Source organism: Denticeps clupeoides, chromosome 12 (genome assembly GCF_900700375.1).
Source record: "Denticeps clupeoides chromosome 12, fDenClu1.1, whole genome shotgun sequence".
NCBI lineage: Eukaryota > Metazoa > Chordata > Actinopteri > Clupeiformes > Denticipitidae > Denticeps > Denticeps clupeoides.
The window spans coordinates 6689879-6709467 of record NC_041718.1 but is presented as its reverse complement, the minus strand read 5'-3'; the positions used below and the strand labels follow the sequence as shown (position 1 = coordinate 6709467).

Below are 19589 nucleotides of genomic sequence, written 5' to 3'. Positions count from 1 at the left end.
ATCACCAGCCCCCTGTATCTCCTTCAGCAAAACAGTCCGAAAGCTTCAATGACCCACCACCACTTTCTATTCTGGATATCAGGTGCTTTGCCTTGGTCTACTATCCATTTGTCTAGTATCCTTGGTCTAGTATCCATGTTCATTGTAAGGGGGTGCGGGGTCATATCACCATAATGCATAATAACAGATATGAATTGGTTCCAGTGACATTCGTTGATGTTTAACTCCTCCAATGATGCCACACATGTGGCATTAACAGTGATGGACAGCATGAAGTTCACTATGTCTAATCCATTATTTGTTTCACTTGCAGTGCATATCAGGTGGTGGTGTTGGAGGAGAGGAAACAGAAGGTGCGTCGTGCAGCAGCTGACGTGCTAGAGTGCTTCGCTGTTCCTGTCAGTTTCAAAAATGCCTCCACCTTGAACTCGCCACACTACTTCGCTGCTGAACTGGCCCCGGTCAGCCTGGCAGTGATGCAGCCCTTCACCATCGGTGACAACAAGACATACAACGGCTACTGGAACGCACCACTCTCACCAGCCAAGAGCTACAGCATCTACTTTCAGGCCCTGAGCCGAGCCAATGGGGTGAGTCATCTGCTTCAAGCATAGATTTTCTCCAACCAACCATTTCAGCTCCATATGGTGGCCATCATTACCAATATTGAGATTTTCTGATTTTTTTTTTACCCCTTGCCATTGCATTATGTATTTTTTCCTCACTGACAGTGTGCTGCAGTGATTTTATCTATGACCTGTTAAGACAAACTTTAATGACTTTTGTAAAACATAATTTACGCTTACATTAATGGCATTTACCAGATCAGGAGCATCTTACAATAGTTATAGTGAGGGTCCCCCTGGAGACACTCAGGGTTAAGTGTCTTGCTCAGGGACGCAGTGGTAGTAAGTGGAGTTTGAACCTGTGACTTTGTGATCGTGTGGTTCAGAATCAAGTGTCTCACCAATTAGGCTGCTACATCATGATATGAGCATTCATGTTGGTGCTATATAAATATCTATTTATATGATTGCATTTCTAAGCAAAAAAAAAAACAGGAAACCACGCATACTTGTTTTTGGCAAGAGCACAGAACGCACGGCAGGGTTTCCACGGATCCTTAAAAAATCTGAGTTTCCAAAAAGTCATAATATGGTGGCTGTTGGAGTAGGCATGTACACACAGGGCCAGAACCAATTGGGAAAGTGGTACTGACAGTGCGTATGGAAATGACCAGGGGCTGTCCTAGCCTGTTGGATGCACTGTGCAAAAAAAGTAAAAAAAAATCACTGGAGGGACTGTGTGATAAAATATGAACAAACATAGTGCTATTTAAATATATAAACTCTACAGCTGAAGAAAATCCTAAAATTTTATACAATCACTCACATCATACAAATACCTGGTATTTCACTGGCCTTATGGGTGTGAGAGAAAGTCCACTTTCAATAGAATTGCCCAGCTAATGTTTTATCTGGTATACAGTTATGCTGTATGTTGATGTATCCATAAAAAATTTGATTAGTGATCAGTGCCTTTCAAAAATATTTAAATTTACTTATTAAATTATATACCGCAAAATATAGTGTCCATCGTCTATGGTTCAATTTATATCGCAATATGAATTTTATGCCATATTGCACAGCCCTATCTTGTTCCAAGATAAACAGGGTCCCCAGAGTGAGTGAAGAGGTATGCAGAGTTGTCAAGATATGCCATGATGTGAGACTGTGTGCTAAAGCTGTGGTCCTATTTGGTTTGTGATTTGATTGGATCTCATTCAATTCAATCTTGGGGTTTCAAGCTCACTGAGAAAGCACTCAGAACAACATGAGACCATGACCCAGATAATTTGATAAGAGACCCATGCATAAAGTATGGATTTCACTTGATCGTTTGTGATTTAGTTTCCTGTCAACTTTTCTTTTCTTTTTTCTTTCATTTTTTCCCTACTCCGGAGATCAATTTATTTAGCACACAGTGCAGTTTAGTGCGTTTTTTGCCAGTCTGTAAAAACCATGTATGACCATGTCCAGGATGAGGCATGGCACCAGGATGCTTGATGGGAAGAAGGTCAGCAGGCGGAGGCGGTGCGGATTCAGGACCATTTGGTCTTGAATTCATGTGGAAACAAGTACAAGTACACCCTTTTATGGAAGAGGTATTTCATGGAAGAGGATAAAGCACCTTGCCACATCACAACCATGGTTCAAGAATCTGTGGGACGTGCTGGAAAAACAAGTCCAATTCATGGAGGCACCACCTCAGAAATTAGATTACTTAAAGGTTCTTCTTCTGATGTCTTGGGCCAGACACCATATCCCATCTTCAGAGGCCTAGTTGTGTCCATGCTTCAGTGGCAAAAGGGGGACTTTTATAAAACATTGTATGTACGTACACATGTATGTATTGGTCTCAAAATATCTGGGAAAAAAGAGGACGTCTGGTCACCCTAATTAAAGTAACTGTCATGATCCGGTCCGGCAGGGGTTACTCCAGGTCCGGAGTTTCATGTTAGTCTTGTGTGATTTGCTCCTGATTGTTATCACCTGTGTCTACATGTATAAAACTATCCTGTTCGTGTCTGTTCGCCGTCGCCTTGTCCTGTGTACTATGTATTAAACCCCTGTCCTGTGACGTTGTGCGTATGCGTCCTCCTTCCTCGCCATGTCCAGTCCAACGTGACAGTAACATTTATAATTTGACATGGCAATCAAACAAAACAAAGCAGAGGCTAATACCTTTCATTGTACAGATTTAACAGACTTGCAGATTCATACGCGTGATGTGATGTGTGTCACACACTGCCTCTGCTGCCATGTCTCCCGTCTTGTTGTGGTCTTGCGTATAGACTGCAATGTGTACGCAATCGTTGTTGACTCTTCTGTTAATGTACACACACAGTATTGTTATAAAACACCATGCGTGCAGCGAATAATTCGAATATTTAGGAGCTGAGTGTAGTAATAACACAGTAACACAACACACACACACACACACACCCTTGTCTAAAACATCTGGTCCTCTCTGATAGCTCTCCCATTGTAGAAATACACTTGGTGTGTTTCTTCCTGCTGTTATCAAACATCACAGGAGCGCAGCGCCTCGTCTCCGCCCCGCTGTGGCCCCTTCATTGTCCCTCAATGGGTGGTTTGCCGCAGATACCGTCCAGCTAATCTGCCTGCAATGCGCACATTAGATAAATTTCCCATCAATCCAAAACAAAAATCCCCCAGTTCCACACAGGTTGTCCTCACACTAAAGGCAGAGGAAGGCCGACATTGGTTAGTAGCAGGGTGTACACGGCGGGGGGGGGTGCCTGCTGGATGCTGGGCTTGTGCCATCTTGGCACGCGAAGCGCGCCGAATCTCTGAGCCTTGCTTGCGTTTCCAGGGGCGCGCTCCTGGAGATGCCGCCGCATCCGGCTTTTAACAACAGGATACGAGCGGCTGCGTGGCCAGTACACGCCATCCCGGCACAGGGCTCTGCCTTTTATTCCAACCAGAGGCAATTAGGCAAACTCACCTCCACACTTGTTTTTGCCCCCGGATGAATGTTGGGTGAACAGGTGCTCAGTTCTTTCCTAAACACTCATGCTCTGGGATCCTGGCTCTTTTGGGGAGAGGAGAAGAGGGAGATGTGGAGGGCTTTTCAGGATGTGTTTAAGTGGTGGGGGGTGAACAATAGAGCCACTTTTGAGTTGGGGGTCAGAGAAGATGGAGTGATATTGCTCCAAACAATACGCAGTGGCACTTTTCTTCCCCCTGAATGGGGGAAGTTAAAGGTGGTTCATCCAAACGACAGAGCTGAGGTGAGTCAGGGTGATGTTCTCGTGTCTGGTGGCGTCAGTCAGACTCGCCTGGCCTCCACATGAAGTGTCCTTCACAGTCTGAACAATGCAAGCCATGGAACCTCTCCTCTCATTTCCTCTCCTCTTACTTTAATGACACCAGGACTCACAATCATGGGCAAATTAATCTTATGTATTAAATTCTGTTGGTTATTTAAGTAATATTTCAGTTTCATCCTCTTTAGTCTCATATATTAAGATCGGGTCTGGTTTGTGGGATTACCTCTGGTCCTCAGGTTTTGAGGCCTCTAGGTTCTGATAGAATTTTTGGAATGTGGATAGTATTACACATTTAGTGGAAAAAGCATTTTTTTAAATGTCCTGAGATGATTTCTTAAAAAACCCGGATTCAAATGTTCATTGCTTGATCAAATTTTGAACTTAGTGGTCAGAGGTCAATGTCCTGTTCTATCTATCTTGTCTGCAGGTGGCTGTGTGGGTTTTGAGTGTAACATGTAATTAAACAGTGATAATGACTTGTCACCTTACATTTAAAAGGCATTGGCACATCACCTACAGCATACTTCCATTAGATCAGGAGCACAAAATGACAACGTGTGAGTACATCAGGCACAGAAGCACCGCTGTTCCACCCAATGAACTGTAAACAACTATATATGCAGTTTATGTAAATGTAAAACCATTCATAATCCAGTCAGGTGTTTTTAAATAGATGCTAATGCACCACTGACTCCAGACGTGTCTTTGTGCCTTTCTATCTTGTCATTTTTACTTTAACTTTTTTACCTTTTTGTGTGAAGCCTTTTTTTCGATAAAGCCACCCCATTTGAACAGAGAGAAGAGAAGGTGATTGGTAGATCAAAATGCCTGGATTTGTTTTGGAATTCATATATATTCCACCAACATCGGGCATAATACCACAGCGTTCTGCTCTTAGTCCAGTCCTTACACGTGCAAATGTGGCACTAAAGTAACCAAAACTACCAGAATATGAGCAATTGATCATTTCTTGGGAACGTATGCAGTGGCTTGTAGAATTTTTTGTTGTTGTTTTTGATAATTCTCTAGAAAATAATGAGATTTTTCTATTGTTTCACTATTGCACTCACACTTTTTCATATATTTGTAACAACTTCATTGAATATGGTGCTATGTTTCATACTGTTGCCCTTTCATATTGGAAGCAAAAATGCCATCATAAAGGTCAAAAACAAAAGGTGGCAGCAGACGGCTCAGGCATCTTGTTTTATCATTTTGAGGTGATGTCTTATTGTTTGTGTGGCAGGAATGTCAGCATGTAGGCATCTGCACACAGGACAATATGGCAGCAGCTCCCCTGGCTTATCGGGCTTATTGCCTCTTTTGGGGTGCAGTTTATGTGTGTGTGTGTGTGTGTGTGTGTGTGTGTGTACCACCACTGAACAACACGGGTTTTGTATTCCACTCAGGCCATTGCTGCTATCTACAAGAGGCATTCCATTTCTCGACCAGCCTCACATCCACGGCTTTCTGAAAGCCTCCTCTTGTGTCTGCCCGGCCTTGAAGAAAGTCCAAGCTGTTTTTATGTTTATTAACTGTGCCACTGCTTTCCGATGACAAGTGCTAATTAGCCTCGCTGCTCCGTGCGTCCTTTGCAAATGGGCAACACTTTCCTGGCGGCAGTCAATAAACAGGGGGATGTGAAAACGGGAGAGCGGCGCTCACCCAAGAGAAGACCCTGCTGACCGACAGGCAGCTGCTATTCTCTGCAGCCCCTGACTGAACCTCGTTTCTGTTGCTTCAACTGAATCAGTGCAGAAGAAATGAGGCAATGTGACGTTAAATGGAGAGATTTAAACCTCCGCTGTTGCTATGTTAATCTTTCATGCTCCGTTGTTGATCTCTGGCCTCCAGTTAAACCGCCTGTTTTAGGTTTACTGGGTTTGTTGGGCTTGGTTCTGTTCATGTACTGCACTCATTCACTACACTTTTTACAGTGTATATAGCTATGATAGATGTAGCACAGATCAAGTATGACTTTACAGAAATACAAAGTACACAGGACTAGTCAGCGTTCTCCTCATGCACCATCCAGGCCCATACCAAAGGAACGGGTCAGTGGTGTATACTGGGCTGTGTGATGAACACAGAGGGCTCCGTTGTGGGGATTACGAAAGGTGCAGACTCACCAGTCGTCCCTCCCTGCAGTCGTACTATAACCTTTTGCTTGTGAACGTGTGAAGCGGAGGAGTATTTATGAGAGAGGCGATGGATGGAATGATGAGGAGATGACAGAGGGTCAGGGTCCATGGCATAGGAGAGGGCTGAGACGATGAAGACTTGGCGGTGGGAGGGGGTAGAGACAGAGGGCACAGAGAGAAACGCGGTAATGATTCCTGCTCTGCTCGTCCTTCCCCTGGAACATGCACAGTGGTCAAGGTCACTTCATCACAGCTGTCTGTGGGAGGTCACGTCTAGACAAGAACAACGGTCATCACAGATACTTCCTACCCATGTCTGGCTTTCCCGTCGTCAAATACATTTTACAGCAAATCAGGCCATTTGGCTTCCGAGTCACATTCATTTATTTATCGCCTGCAAGTTGTCAGGCTGTTTCATTTCTGACTGAAGCTCTGCAAGCGTTCACCATTCATGATAGAATGTGTTTGTTTTGCTTTTTTTTTTTTTTTTTTTTTTTTTACTGCTTGTAACTTTTCTATTTTCATTTGGCAACGTTCCAGCTGTTTGCATCAATTAATTCTTTAAATTTGTAATCAAATCATTTTAGGCTTGAAATCATATCCTAATTGCAAAAATATTACAGCAACATGCTGTATTTAATCCAAGATATTCAGCCACCTTGTTACCGTAATTACTTTAATTACCTTCTCTTTTGGTGTTGCGTTTATGCTGCTGAAGAAATGGTCTGGATATTTTATTTTCCGTTCTTTCTTGTGTGCATCACATGATTCGAAATAATCAGAGCGAAAAATGAATGTGAATGTTGAATATGTGGCAGGTCCCACAGCCCCCCCCCCCCCCCCCCCCCCATCCAGTCCTTGTGAGCAGGTTATAGAATTGGCCTAAAAGCTGCTTGACAGTCTGTCACTGCCTTATTAGACTGGAGGGCCAGAGGGTGAACCTTGGCTGTCAGTTTATGTAAGTGATGTAGTCCAGCTATCTCTGAGCCCGCCTCGCCTGACAAACACTTCAGCGGAGCTAGCCAGACACTGGCCACTTCTTCTTTTCTCTCCAACCATCCCTCCATTTTCGCCTTCATGCTGCTTATGCTATCATGATGAGTCAATCACTGTTTTTCCAAATGTCCCCATTGTCTGCACAGTACACCTGTTCATTAATATCTTACCAAAATGTAATAGAACAAACATTTAAATGCGATCGAATGGAGGGAACTAAAACACGTGGGCTACTGCAATCCTTCTATAGGATCATATTAATAAGTATTAATAAGTCACAAACATGTGACTTTTCTGTGAATACTGATTAATACGGTCATTTTAAAATGACTCAAAAAGACTAGTGTCACGTCTACGGACTTACGGGGGAAGGAAGCGCAGAGGTTTGACATACTGGGAACGGGGTTTTATTAATACAAACAATAAAGAAATACAAATAAACAGCGGCGCGGTGGCCGAAAACGATTTAACTTAAATAACGAACTGAAACAAACCCGTAGGCGTGTGGCGATTGCCAGAACTCAAAACACATAAAACTAAACAAGGTCAAGTTCGTGCATAGAGTTCACGAAAATGCCAGCGACCCCGAACGGGCGGAAACTTCCGGCATTTATGGGGCGTCAGGATTGGGTTCCGGTGTGGAGCCCAGCTGCAGGCAATCCTGACAGAGCCCCCCCTCCAAGGGCTACGTCCTCGGAGCCCCAACAGTACCATCAGTGGAGGCGGCGGGGCGGATGGCGGCAACCACAGGGCTCCTGCCCTGCTGTATCCTCCCCTTGGAGGACCCGGTCCCTCGGCTGGCTCCCCGGCGTGGTCAGGCGTGGCGGCCCCGGTCCCTCGGGCTGGCTCCCCGGCGTGGTCAGGCGTGGCGGCCCCGGTCCCTCGGGCTGGCTCCCCGGCGTGGTCAGGCCTGGCGGCCCCGGTCCCTCGGGCTGGCTGGCCCCCCCCCCCCCTCGGGCGCCTCGGTCGGCCCGCGTGGTCAGGCCTGGCGGCCCCGGTCCCTCGGGCTGGCTCCCCGGCGTGGTCAGGCCTGGCGGCCCCGGTCCCTCGGCCTGGCTCCCCGGCGTGGTCCCGCGTGGCGGCCCCGGACCCTCGGCCTGGCTCCCCGGCGTGGTCCCGCTTGGCGGCCCCGGACCCTCGGCCTGGCTCCCCGGCGTGGTCCCGCTTGGCGGCCCCGGACCCTCGGCCTGGCTCCCCGGCGTGGTCCCGCTTGGCGGCCCCGGACCCTCGGCCTGGCTCCCCGGCGTGGTCCCGCTTGGCTGCCCCGGACCCTCGGCCTGGCTCCCCGGCTGGTCCCGCATGGCCGGCCCCGACCCTCGGCTGGCTCCCACGGCGTGGTCCCGCATGGGCGGCCCCGGACCCTCGGCCTGGCTCCCCGGCGTGGTCCGCATGGCGGCCCCGGACCCTCGGCCTGGCTCCCCGGCGTGGTCCCGCCTGGCGGCCCCGGACTCCCGTACCTGCACACAATAATCAGGGCCGATCCATCTGGGTACATGTGGGCCCTGTCTCCACATGTCCCCCTCTGACACGTCTTGTGTCACCCCCTGCACCGCGCAGGGAGATTGTCCCAGAGCCTCCGGCGACTGTTCCAGGCACCCCAGGCTGGTGCCTTCTGGGACTATGCAGCCCCTCTCGCTGCCCGCCCTGGTGCCAAGGGGGGGGCATTGCAGACCATCCGGCTAGCCCCTTCTGCGTCCGTTGGACAGCAGGCCCTCTTCCTGTCTGTCCCAGCTGGGTCCTCATGCCTACCCGGGGGCTCTATGGCGCTCCACACCCTCTGGAGGCAGACGCAGGCCCATGCCTGGCCCGCCCTCCTCACTGGCTACCGGAGGACCCAGCTCCATCGCTTCCCCACCTCCCTCCCCTCAGGAGGAGTCCCCAACCCGAACTGCACCCCCCAAAAAATTCTTTGGGGGAGCACCCCCCCGGCTGGACTTAGGGGTACCTTGGGGCTCGTCCACCTCGCCTTGGACCGGTGCAGTCAGGTTGGGAACTCCCTCCCTGGGGTTCGGCTCTGCTGCTGGGTCACCATCTGGTGGACACAAAGAGGGGAAGTGGGGGCGACATACGGACACATATGCCACGCACACACACACAGACAGAGACAGACAGAAGAGAGGGTCGTCTAGTTCCCTCTCTGAGCACTCCGGGACCTCCTCAGGGGGCACAGCCAGGATCTCGGGAGGCGCGACCTTCTCGTCGCCCGCCAGTGCTTGGTCTTCTTGCCCCGGATCCTGACTGGCGCTGGATGTGGTGGAGGGGCAGAGTTCGATCCCTGGCTCAGGCTCTGGCCGATCAAACTCCGCCCTCAGTCTCTGCTGGAAGTCCCGAAAACTCCTGTCGGTCTCTCCCTGCTGCCAGGCAGCGTCGCTGGAGATGGTGGTGGGCGTGTGGCGTGGGGGGTGGTGGACATCTTCTCCAGCATGCGGGGGCGCTGGTGATGCGCTGCCGTTCAGCTGGGGAACGTCCGAGCAGAGGGAAGGCGGGTCGGCGACTGGAACTGGGAGGGCATCTTCCCTGTGAGGCAGTTCCGACAGTGCAGTTGCTGGTTGGCGACCTCCTGTCGCCCTGTTCCACCAGCTTACGCCCGCATCGCTGTCCTCCTCCTCACTGTTGTCGCACCTCTGGGACTGACGTGGGTTTCCACGGACCTCGCAACGGACGGGCACGATGGGCGGAGCCATCCCGGCACCGACTGCCCAATCGGCGTCATCCTCGTGTTGGTCTGTGTCGACCTCATACCCTCGGAAATCACGTGGATCTTCACGGATGTCGCGACAATCTCGGACGCGCGCGCTGGGTGGAGCCATCCCGGCCCCGACTGCCCAACGAAAATCCACGTCATTGTCGCTTTCGTCATCCGTGTCCTCCCACCTGTGACTCCGAGGGTCGTCCACCCTGCGGACATCCTGGACCCAGGGTGCGATCAACTCCCAGGGACAGTACTCTGGCCATTCGGGCTGGAGGCTGCCCATCCCCTCGCTGGAGGAACGCCGCCGTTGTTATCGCTTCTCACCCCCCTGGAAGTGACGTGGGTCCCCACGGACCTTGCGACGATCGCAGACTGGCGCGATGGGCGGAGCCCAACTCTCGTCTCCCGTGCTCTCGTCGTCGTCCGTGTCGTCCCAGTCCACGGGGAGCCTTGCCAGCAGAGCGCAGAGTTCTTGGCTCGACATGGCGAAGATCGTGGGGGTCGCATCTTCTGCGCTCGCTGCCCACGTCACTTCCTCGCTGCTGCCGACGCCAACGTCCTCGCTCCGCCCACTCACCCGCCGACGTTGTCGCTTCCGGGTTTCGCGGAGTTTCCCGGGGGTGACGTCATCACGCGGCGCCGCGTACCACGGCTTCTCGGGGAGAAAACGCTCCACCAGAACGGGCGGCGCGTCTCTCCCCTGCCGTCCGCGTTCGCCGCGCCGGGCTGCGTCCTTCGCGGCGTTTCTTCTCCTCTGCTTTTTACCTCTGCGCTTTTGGGTGGGTCGCTGGCATTCTGTCACGTCTACGGACTTACGGGGGAAGGAAGCGCAGAGGTTTGACATGCTGGGAAGGGGGTTTTATTAATACAAACAATAAAGAAATACAAATAAACAGCGGCGCGGTGGCCGAAAACGATTTAACTTAAATAACGAACTGAAACAAACCCGTAGGCGTGTGGCGATTGCCAGAACTCAAAACACATAAAACTAAACAAGGTCAAGTTCGTGCATAGAGTTCACGAAAATGCCAGCGACCCCGAACGGGCGGAAACTTCCGGCATTTATGGGGCGTCAGGATTGGGTTCCGGTGTGGAGCCCAGCTGCAGGCAATCCTGACAACTAGTTTGTTTAGAAAAACAGTACAGAGCTACATGATCCATTTCAACATCAGATTCATATATCCATTCTTAACTGATAAATTGGTTACTGAAAAAATAAAGATTTGTCTGTTGTTCTGATTCCTTTATAGACAGTTTGTTTTCGACGTCTACTGCATTCATCATCATTTCTATAAATGTTCATTACTGTGACTTTTGTGCCACTCTTTTCTCCAAACATTTTAATGGTACCACACTGGCAATCCTTAATTAAATAGCATGCACTCCACAGGATCAGATGTGATAACGCACAGCCCTGCTGTGCATTGATGGGGATTATGTGTTATTGAGTTCTTGTCCATCTGATCAGAGGCTTTTGAAACTCCCAGACTGCATTTAGCCGTGATTTTGGTTAAGTGCGTCTTTAACTCGGCTTCACCTCTAGAGCAAAAACCTTTCTTCAGCCCAGGGTGAACAGAGCCATGGTGGTCTTAACTGCCATGAAGACAGACTGACCACACACAGATCCTGATGGGCCTCTGACAGCTCGGTCCGTCTGCTCCCGTGGTGCATCTCACACCCGGCCATAGCAGGCAGACCAATTTTGTTTCGCGTAGACTGACTGTCCCTGTGCTGACAGTTCATTTTCTCATTCCCTCTAGAGACTGGTGCTTCTGGTTGGTCCACAGGAAATGCCACGTTTTTGTTTTGCATGTACTACATTTCATGCGGATCATGTCATTGCTAGCTAGCATTCACTGAATAAGCACCTTGGACAGCACTTCATACTCAGTATATACATTTTGTTAATGCTTAACGGGATTTCTGGTAGAGGAGGACCTTCCATTATCAAGCATGATGTGGAATGTCTAGGGTCCTGATTCTGATTGCTAGAATTGTGGGGATTAACAGAAATAAACAGATAATACAGGTAAGAAAGGGATGCTTGTTAGTCATGTCTTAGCTGTAGGTTAGAGAGAAGGGAGAAATATTAAAATATTTTTAAAGTAGTTTTTAAATGAGATCAACTCGTGGCACCCTACTTTCTCATCCTTTACAAACTAGCACAAATGTGATCTAGACATTTCAGGACCACAAACAAAAATCTATTTCTACTTAAATTCTGAGCACTTTTAAATAAAGAATTTTGATTAGTCAACTATTACGTGTGACATTAGCAAACACTCTCTTTTCATAAATTCAGCATAAGTGTTGTGATCAATAACAAATGAATGAAAATCCATGCACATGTGAACTGCTACTTTTATTGGCTTTAAGTAGACTGCATCAGGATCAAGCACGTCTGGACCTCTTCAACTGGAAAATGCTCTCTCTCTCTCTCTCTCTCTCTCTCTCTCTCTCTCTCACACACACACACACAGAGAGAGAGAGAATTCATTTTTCCCCTCCACAAGCACGTCCCCTCTAAATCAATTTTGCTTCCTCTGCCTAATCCTTTAATTCATTCCCTAATGCCCTCGAATACAATCAGTGCAGTATTATAAAGTATATTCACTCCTGTAACAAATTTGGAGTGCTTTTAAAGGAGGTCCCTAGAGGAGTTTGAAGGTTCTCCCAAGATAGTGAGATTTCACTGGCAAGTAGAAAATCAATAGCCGGGTTAATTCGAGTGAATTATGTAGCATGCTGTAGCATAAGAATGTGTGCCACTCACACGGAACTAATCGGCCCACGTGGCACCTTCCTCTGTCTTCTGTATGTCACCTGCGCAGTTTGCCGCTCACACGGAGATGTTTGATTATTTTAGCCGGGTGTGTGTTGACATTTTATCACATTATTGCATTGTTTTAATACTCTTTCACTGACAGTTTCTTGTGAGGATTTTTATAGGTCACAGCGATGTAACACCCTCAAGTGGCTGCTAAGCACTGACTGTCAGAAAGCTAATTTAACGGAGTTTAGAAAGATGTCTAATGGCAGTCTTAGTGTTCCACAAAAGCATGATGCACTCATACCAGGCATTATTAATAGGCGTGGATGTTTTTAATGATAATTTCAGGAACACAACTTTGTCTTTAATGCCGATTATACACTGAGTCTAAATAGTTATAATAACTGTGTTTTCACAAGTGACAATTACATGGGAACAGAGCCAATTTAATTAAGCTAAAAACAGCAGATTTGCTGGATGTACCAAATAGGTGTTACTGGTGATATAAACTGAATTTTATCAGACCAGTAGGTTTCCTCTGGCTAGAATAGCCATGACAGTAGACTGTAAGTATGTAAGTCTCTGCAAATCTTTGCAAATCAACTGCTAGTCATGGCTGAGACCAAGTAAGAACCTCACAAAGCTGCTGGTCAGATCAATTTGGTGGAGGTGTTTCAACTCAAGAATGCAAACACATTTAATGCCATTCCCATGGTCAGGCATGATTTACTTTTTTAAATTTTAATCTCTCTAACACAATGTCCTCCAGCCAGAAGACATAGATCTCATAACACTGGTGCACTTGGCCAATAAGTGTGCATCTGCCTATGGTAACTTGCAGGGGTATTTGAGCATCTGAGAATGGTTATCTACCCAAGAACGACTGCCTGTGTGCCATATATTAAATATTTTAAACCCAGGAATCAATAATGTTAAAAACAAAAACATCCGAGACTCATATTCTCTTCACACAAAGAAATGAAAATACTACTGTATACATATATGGGTAGAAATGCTTGTCGCTGGGGCAGTACCCTTCTGAAGAACAATAATGTACGTATCTTTGCAGGTACTTTTTCTCCCCTAGTCATCTGTACCCTTTAAGGCACAATTGTGTACCTGTCATGACTGGAATTGAAAATTATATTTACATATAAGTATGATGTAGTGATCTGCAAAGGGCAGCACACTTGTTCTGTTACCCAGGGAGCTGGGGGTTAAAGACCTTGCATAAGGAGCCACAGATGTGGGGAGGCTGGGCTCAAACCGGCAAACTCCCAGTCACAGGCACAGAGTCTTAGCCCACTGAGCTATACACTGTTATGTCAGGCTGTCTGTCATTGATGTATTTTCATGTACATTCTTTTTGAACATCAGGAACAAAAAATGGTCAAATTCACTAGCCAATTTACAAGCATTGTTGGTACGTTGGGGTTAATTGGGTTCATCATCATGTGGTGCAGGTTCATGGGTACAAATGTGTACTTACCCAAATCATGTTCCTTTAAAGGTACAAAATGGTATCACAAAGGACCCGTCCTGCACTTTTTGAGGTTTTGAGTTTTTTACCTGGAGGATTAATAGTGTACCCTGTGTGTACCACCTCATTCTTTCCCATTCTCATTACATTTGAATAATGCACCCTGTACCAGGTTCTTAATGAAACAACTAATGGCTTTTTTCTTCTTTTACTACTTTTCCCAGGAAACCAAAATTAACTGTGTGCGACTGGCTACTAAAGGTATGAGGCTTCTTTCAGTGCTCTATGTATAATTTCAGACATGTTTTTTGATGTTTAAATGAGATACTAGCCACTGTAGGCATCACACACTGTTATGGTTATATGTGGAACTATTTATCTGTGAAGACAGATTTAAAGGGGGCTTTATGGGGACCTTTTTTTTATATTGCCCTGTCAAAAGGTACTGAGCCATTGATCAAAAAGCATACAATTACCAGTGGACTGAAAACAGTCCTGGTTTGGCCAATAAATGAAGATCTCAGTCTCAATTGAAGCCTGCATGATCGTTGACCTGTGGTCCAAGATCTTGTGCTGATTCTGTCTCTTCTCCATTTGACCCTTCCCCCTCCCTTTCTTTAATTTTATTTGGTCTTATTTGTAAAATCTCAATGAAAACACATTGAGGGCGAGGAGTATCAACCCAGAGCCTCTGTTAGTTTAATGGATGTTGCAAAAACACAGTTTAGCTTCATAAAGCAGCAGTCATCACATCCTTTATGTTTGCTCCGGCTTTCACTCACTTCTTATTTGCTGTGTCTCTTCACCCAATGTGTTTTTGCACAGGTATTGCTTCTTCCTTTACCTTTTATTAACAAAATATACATATATATGCATATATTGTTTTTCTTTTCTCACCCTTGTCAGCCATTCATCATTGGTGGCCTTGGTTTTGCTTCTGTTTCACCATCCCTCACTTTTGAGTTAGGACTTCTCTACGGTGAAGCCTGCACCCCAACTGTGTCTTTTCAGGAAGAGGCAGGCTTTCAACTTTGTGGCCTTTGTTTTCGATTGACTCTGAATACCTCTAATTAACACCATGGCTCTGAAAGAACAAAAAAGAAAACTTGGAGGAAGGAACTGGTATTGCCACAAAGTTCAAACATCTTGTTGTTACTATGATTGTTCTTTTGATTTTATTTTCTTCCATTTTTTTTTATTATTTTTTTTTTTCTGAATCACAAACTAATATCTGCACTTGCATTCCAGTGTCCCATTCACCTGCATAGAAAATCTTCTTTGAAACAAAACAGTCCCCATAGAACAGCAAAACACATCTAATGAGAGTGGGGGGGAGTCAGACTCCGCCTCCAGACTCTTTCTCTGTTTTTATGTCTACTTGTTTTCATTTTTTTATTATAGACCCATACTGTATCTTTTCAGATCCAGATGTTCTCATTTGTGCCCCCCCCACCTCAAATCTGTGTGCAGACGTTTTAAAACACAGTTCAGATGAAGACCCAAAGTCTCCGTATCAAGGCGTGTTTTTTAGACTTTTTTCCTTTGTTTCTTTTTTCTCTCATGCATGCTGACCTGGAACTATAAACTTTGTCTTAGCGGTAATAGGTAGGGGACAAATAACCACGCCGTACATTCTTGTCATCCCCAGTGAAGGTGATTATATCTCCATAGTCAGATTTCTTTCTTCTCTTCGTCTTTTTTTTTTTCTCATTTCACTACGTTAACTCCCTTTTGTTTGCACTTTCTTTTTATTTCTTATTTTTTCCCTCCTGTTCTTCATCTTGAACACATTTGTTTGCATGTCTGGTCCTCCAACATGTCGCTGGCTGTCATTATCTCCATTTCAGACTCCCGCATCTCCCTGGCCTGGTTGCATATGATGCCCGCTCACTCCTTGAACTGTTCACTGTTCTTATTTTGCCCATAATTACATCCTGTGGTTTTGCTCAAAGCCTTATTAAGCTTGAAATATGATATGAAAATATAATGAGTTCACATGGCGGAGCTGTCCTCCCAGTAGAAAACATCTCAGCATTTGTTCTGCAGGTACAGAACCTTATTTATGTATTTATTTATTTATTTCCCCTGGTAATAATTGGCTGTGCCAGCACTGTACTTAAAACTCCTCAATCCACCACTGCAGGCGAAAGGTACTGATGCCCAGGAAAATTGTTAGGTTAGATTTGCAATAAGAATAATAAGATGGAGTCACAGTTTAGTAAGCGTCTGAGCAAAACAGCCACAAAAAACATATTTCACCACCAACTACTACCCTGACAACAGTTGCTTCGCTCACTTCATCATCCCGTCAACAAAGTGTGTCCTGCAACTTATCAGGCTGTGCGTGTGCGTGTGTGTGTGTGTGTGTGTGAGACTTTCAAAGAATGTGTTCTTTCAAAGACCCTATTTTTACCTTTCTGAATGAAGTACTGCAGGCCACAAAGATTTTGTGATCTGTAATGGAAAATTGATTTTTTTTTTATTCAGTGATGTTATGCAACAAAAATAAGTGTGTTCTTCGCTAGCAAGTTAAAAGAATCATGGCATTTCAAATCCAGATTTTTGTAGGTTTATTAGTGTTGGCCCAATCGCACTCATTATTTCTAATGGAACAGGCCTGTTAAAGGAGCAGCCATGAACTGAGGGTCTGTGAATTGAAATGTGAACTGAAAAAATGTAGCATGGCTCACCAAATTTTAATGTGACTAAGTCTGCTTCATCATGCCAGAAAGAACCAGACTCAACTGCTGAATCCAGATATATCCTTAATCCAGATTTTGGAATGTCATGTGACCCTTTGTTACACGCTACCTGAACTGGAAAGTAGATTTGCAATTGCAGTTTGCAATTGCAATTGAAATACACATTTGTCCTATTTGCAGAAATACCACCTCATGTGGTATAAAAGCTTTTTACTGTATAATGCAGATGCTAGTTAAAAGTTTGGGGTTTTGCATTTTTTTACATTATTGAGCATGGAAGACCCTGGTCTATGCAATAACACACATGAGGTTATGTAATTAACAAGAAAACTCCAAATAAGGAAAAAATATGAACATTTGAGTCTTCAGAGCAGGGAGCTTTTGCTGTGATTGCAGCATTACACACATGGCTTATCTTCACCACCTTAAATTGGACAACGGTTTCCAACAGTCCTGAAGGTTTATTATTCTGAACATTTTATTATCATTCACTAATGTTAATCAGCATCTCATGAAGTGGCTTTTGATCATGACAATAGTGAACAAAGCAGCCATGAATTTAAAAAGAGGCGACTCTGATAAAAACAGATTCATCAAATATACTTTACTTTCTCCTGATACAAAAAATATGGATTTTTCAGTAAGTTTTTTTTTTAACCAGTCATATTTTCTCTTCACCTCTGAGCGATTTCTGTTAAGGTAGGCTAGTTCAGAGAGCTGTAACCTAAGCTCAGTCATTAAGCACAATTTTTAAGATCAAGATTAAGCTTTTGAATGTTTGGAGCTCCTTTTCTTAGACGTGTCACAAGGATGTTTTTATGGAAACTGAGGAACTACTGAGCATATAGTGCATGCTCACAGAGCAGCCAGGTGTCACGGTATCGGTGCAGGCAGATTCAGTTTACCGCCCTCCCACGTCTTGATCCGCGTGGATGCACACTTGCAGAGTGTTCAGCCGGCCCAGTACAAATCACAAATTGGTCCTCAGAAAACCTGTCCAGGTCTCCCCCAGTCTTGTGTGTCTGAAACAGAGATTTTTTTGTCTCAGAGTACAGAGTATTTTATAATAATTTGGACCCATATTAAATCTCTAAGTCTTTATTTGCTGTATTAGCATCTGTAGAGAATTATGTAACTGAAAAAAGAGGAACATACATCTTATATTATCTTATATTATTATTTCTGACTTTCAAATTTCAAAACAGCCAGTCTCTGCATATTTGTTGTTTATGATCGATTATAGGGGTGCGTATTGGCAAGGATCTCCTGATATGATATGTATCACGATACATGGGTCACAATATGTCTATTGCATGATATTTTGTGATACTGTACATATTGCAATATTCTACAGTTCACTGAAAGTGTAAAAACAGAGCTGACATACAAGATGCTGTGGACAATCTGACTGAATTATTAATGATTGTACACAGCAAAAACATTTTGGACTAAATTTGTATTCACAAATATCGATATTTGATGTCCCTGTATCTACACAATATCACCACATAAAATATTGTGATATGTTGCTGTATTCATACTTTCTAACATTCATAATAGATCTTGAATTTGGCTGACAGCTGGCATGCAGCAATGGCATTTACCAGAAAATAATCCATACTGGTTATTTACAAGTGCTCATTGTAACCCCTTTCACCCCTACCAAATCCCTCTTCCCCCTTCTTGGTCAAGGATTTGCCATTGTCCTGACCCAGTGCCCCCATATTCAGATCCTGGTTTTCCGCTCTGTTTCTTGGTGCCATTAGCATTGTTGCCAGTTTTCGATGCATTTGATACATAATCTGTGCTCATCTGACCCTGAGCTGCAGTAAATGAGATTATAATCCCATTAGGGGCACTCAGCCCCTGCACCCCTAATCCTGTCTCCTCCCAAACAGTCCATCCCCAGACTCCATCTGCCTGTGTCTCACAAGGATCTGTCACTTCTCACTTACCTCGAAGACCGGTGCGTCCTTATGTGTGAAAGTGCGTTTAAAAATCTGATTTGGAGGTTTGAAGTTTGAAGTTCACCCCTTTCCCCCGTGCATTCGCATTGAAGAAAAGCCTCATGTATGAGACCTATTAACTTGTGCTGCTGATTCCTGTTCAGCCATATACAGATAGGATTAAGATTTAATACCATGGGTTTTAGTATTAATTCCTTTTTGATACTCAATTTTGCACCAGCCCAAAATAAAAGGATTTCCTGTTTCCTGCTCCAGGCGTGGGTGAATGTATGCTCACAGTCAGATTTCAGAGTCAGATTTTTGTTCAGAAATTGTCCCATATGCATTTCGAATATGGAATTTGGAATAGCAAATTGTTCTATGTGCTTGGTCTGCTAGTCACATTTTCATTGGTCATTGCGTAAAACTAAGGCAATATTTTGGCAGGGTTATTTCTATTGTATATGATACGATGGATACTGCAGCTACAGTATCCATCATATCCTGTGACTGTTTGTATGTCGTGAAACCTATAAAAGTGGAAACATTTTCAGCCTTTACATTCACATTTTTATTAATGTTAAAGTAGGCAGCAGATTTATTCGTTGCCTTGAGACTGGTCAGAAAACTGTGCGCACCCATTGTTCTGAATTTTCGCCCCCTCAACAATTCACACACATTTTATGAAATAAAGCAAAGGTTTAGAGATGCCTGCTAGTTATGAGGGCTTCTGCTGTTTTTATTTTTTTCTTTTCTCAGTCCTTTTAGCCTTCTACTACAACCCTCCCAAAATAAGGGGAGATAAGGCAGACCGAAGGTCAGAACCTTGTTAAGTAAGTCGGATTCCGGGGCACATTGGTAGTATCATATCAGAAAATAAGCTAAAACAGCCAGATGGGCTCCCATTGTTACATGATGAACTGCTGAACCCAATCAGTTTGAGGCTGGCAGAGGATGGCAAATCAGGTTGTGGTGTAATGGGACAGAGATGATACATGGCCTTTTCTGC

General features: G+C 45.4%; 1 protein-coding gene across 13 annotated transcripts in view; it reads left to right on the top strand.

Moving 5' to 3' along the window:
• ptprt (protein tyrosine phosphatase receptor type T) overlaps window positions 1–19589 on the top strand; it is a 223199-nt gene that overhangs the window by 135882 nt on the left and 67728 nt on the right. For 6 of the 13 annotated variants that reach the window (XM_028997567.1, XM_028997571.1, XM_028997566.1 and 3 more), the window contains 3 exons: window positions 314–590; window positions 14157–14193; window positions 15529–15585. In XM_028997567.1, the coding sequence (XP_028853400.1) occupies window positions 314–590; window positions 14157–14193; window positions 15529–15585 (371 nt within the window). The remainder of the gene's footprint in view (window positions 1–313; window positions 591–14156; window positions 14194–15528; window positions 15586–19589) is intronic. The other 7 variants (XM_028997574.1, XM_028997573.1, XM_028997575.1 and 4 more) reach the window with 3 other exon arrangements.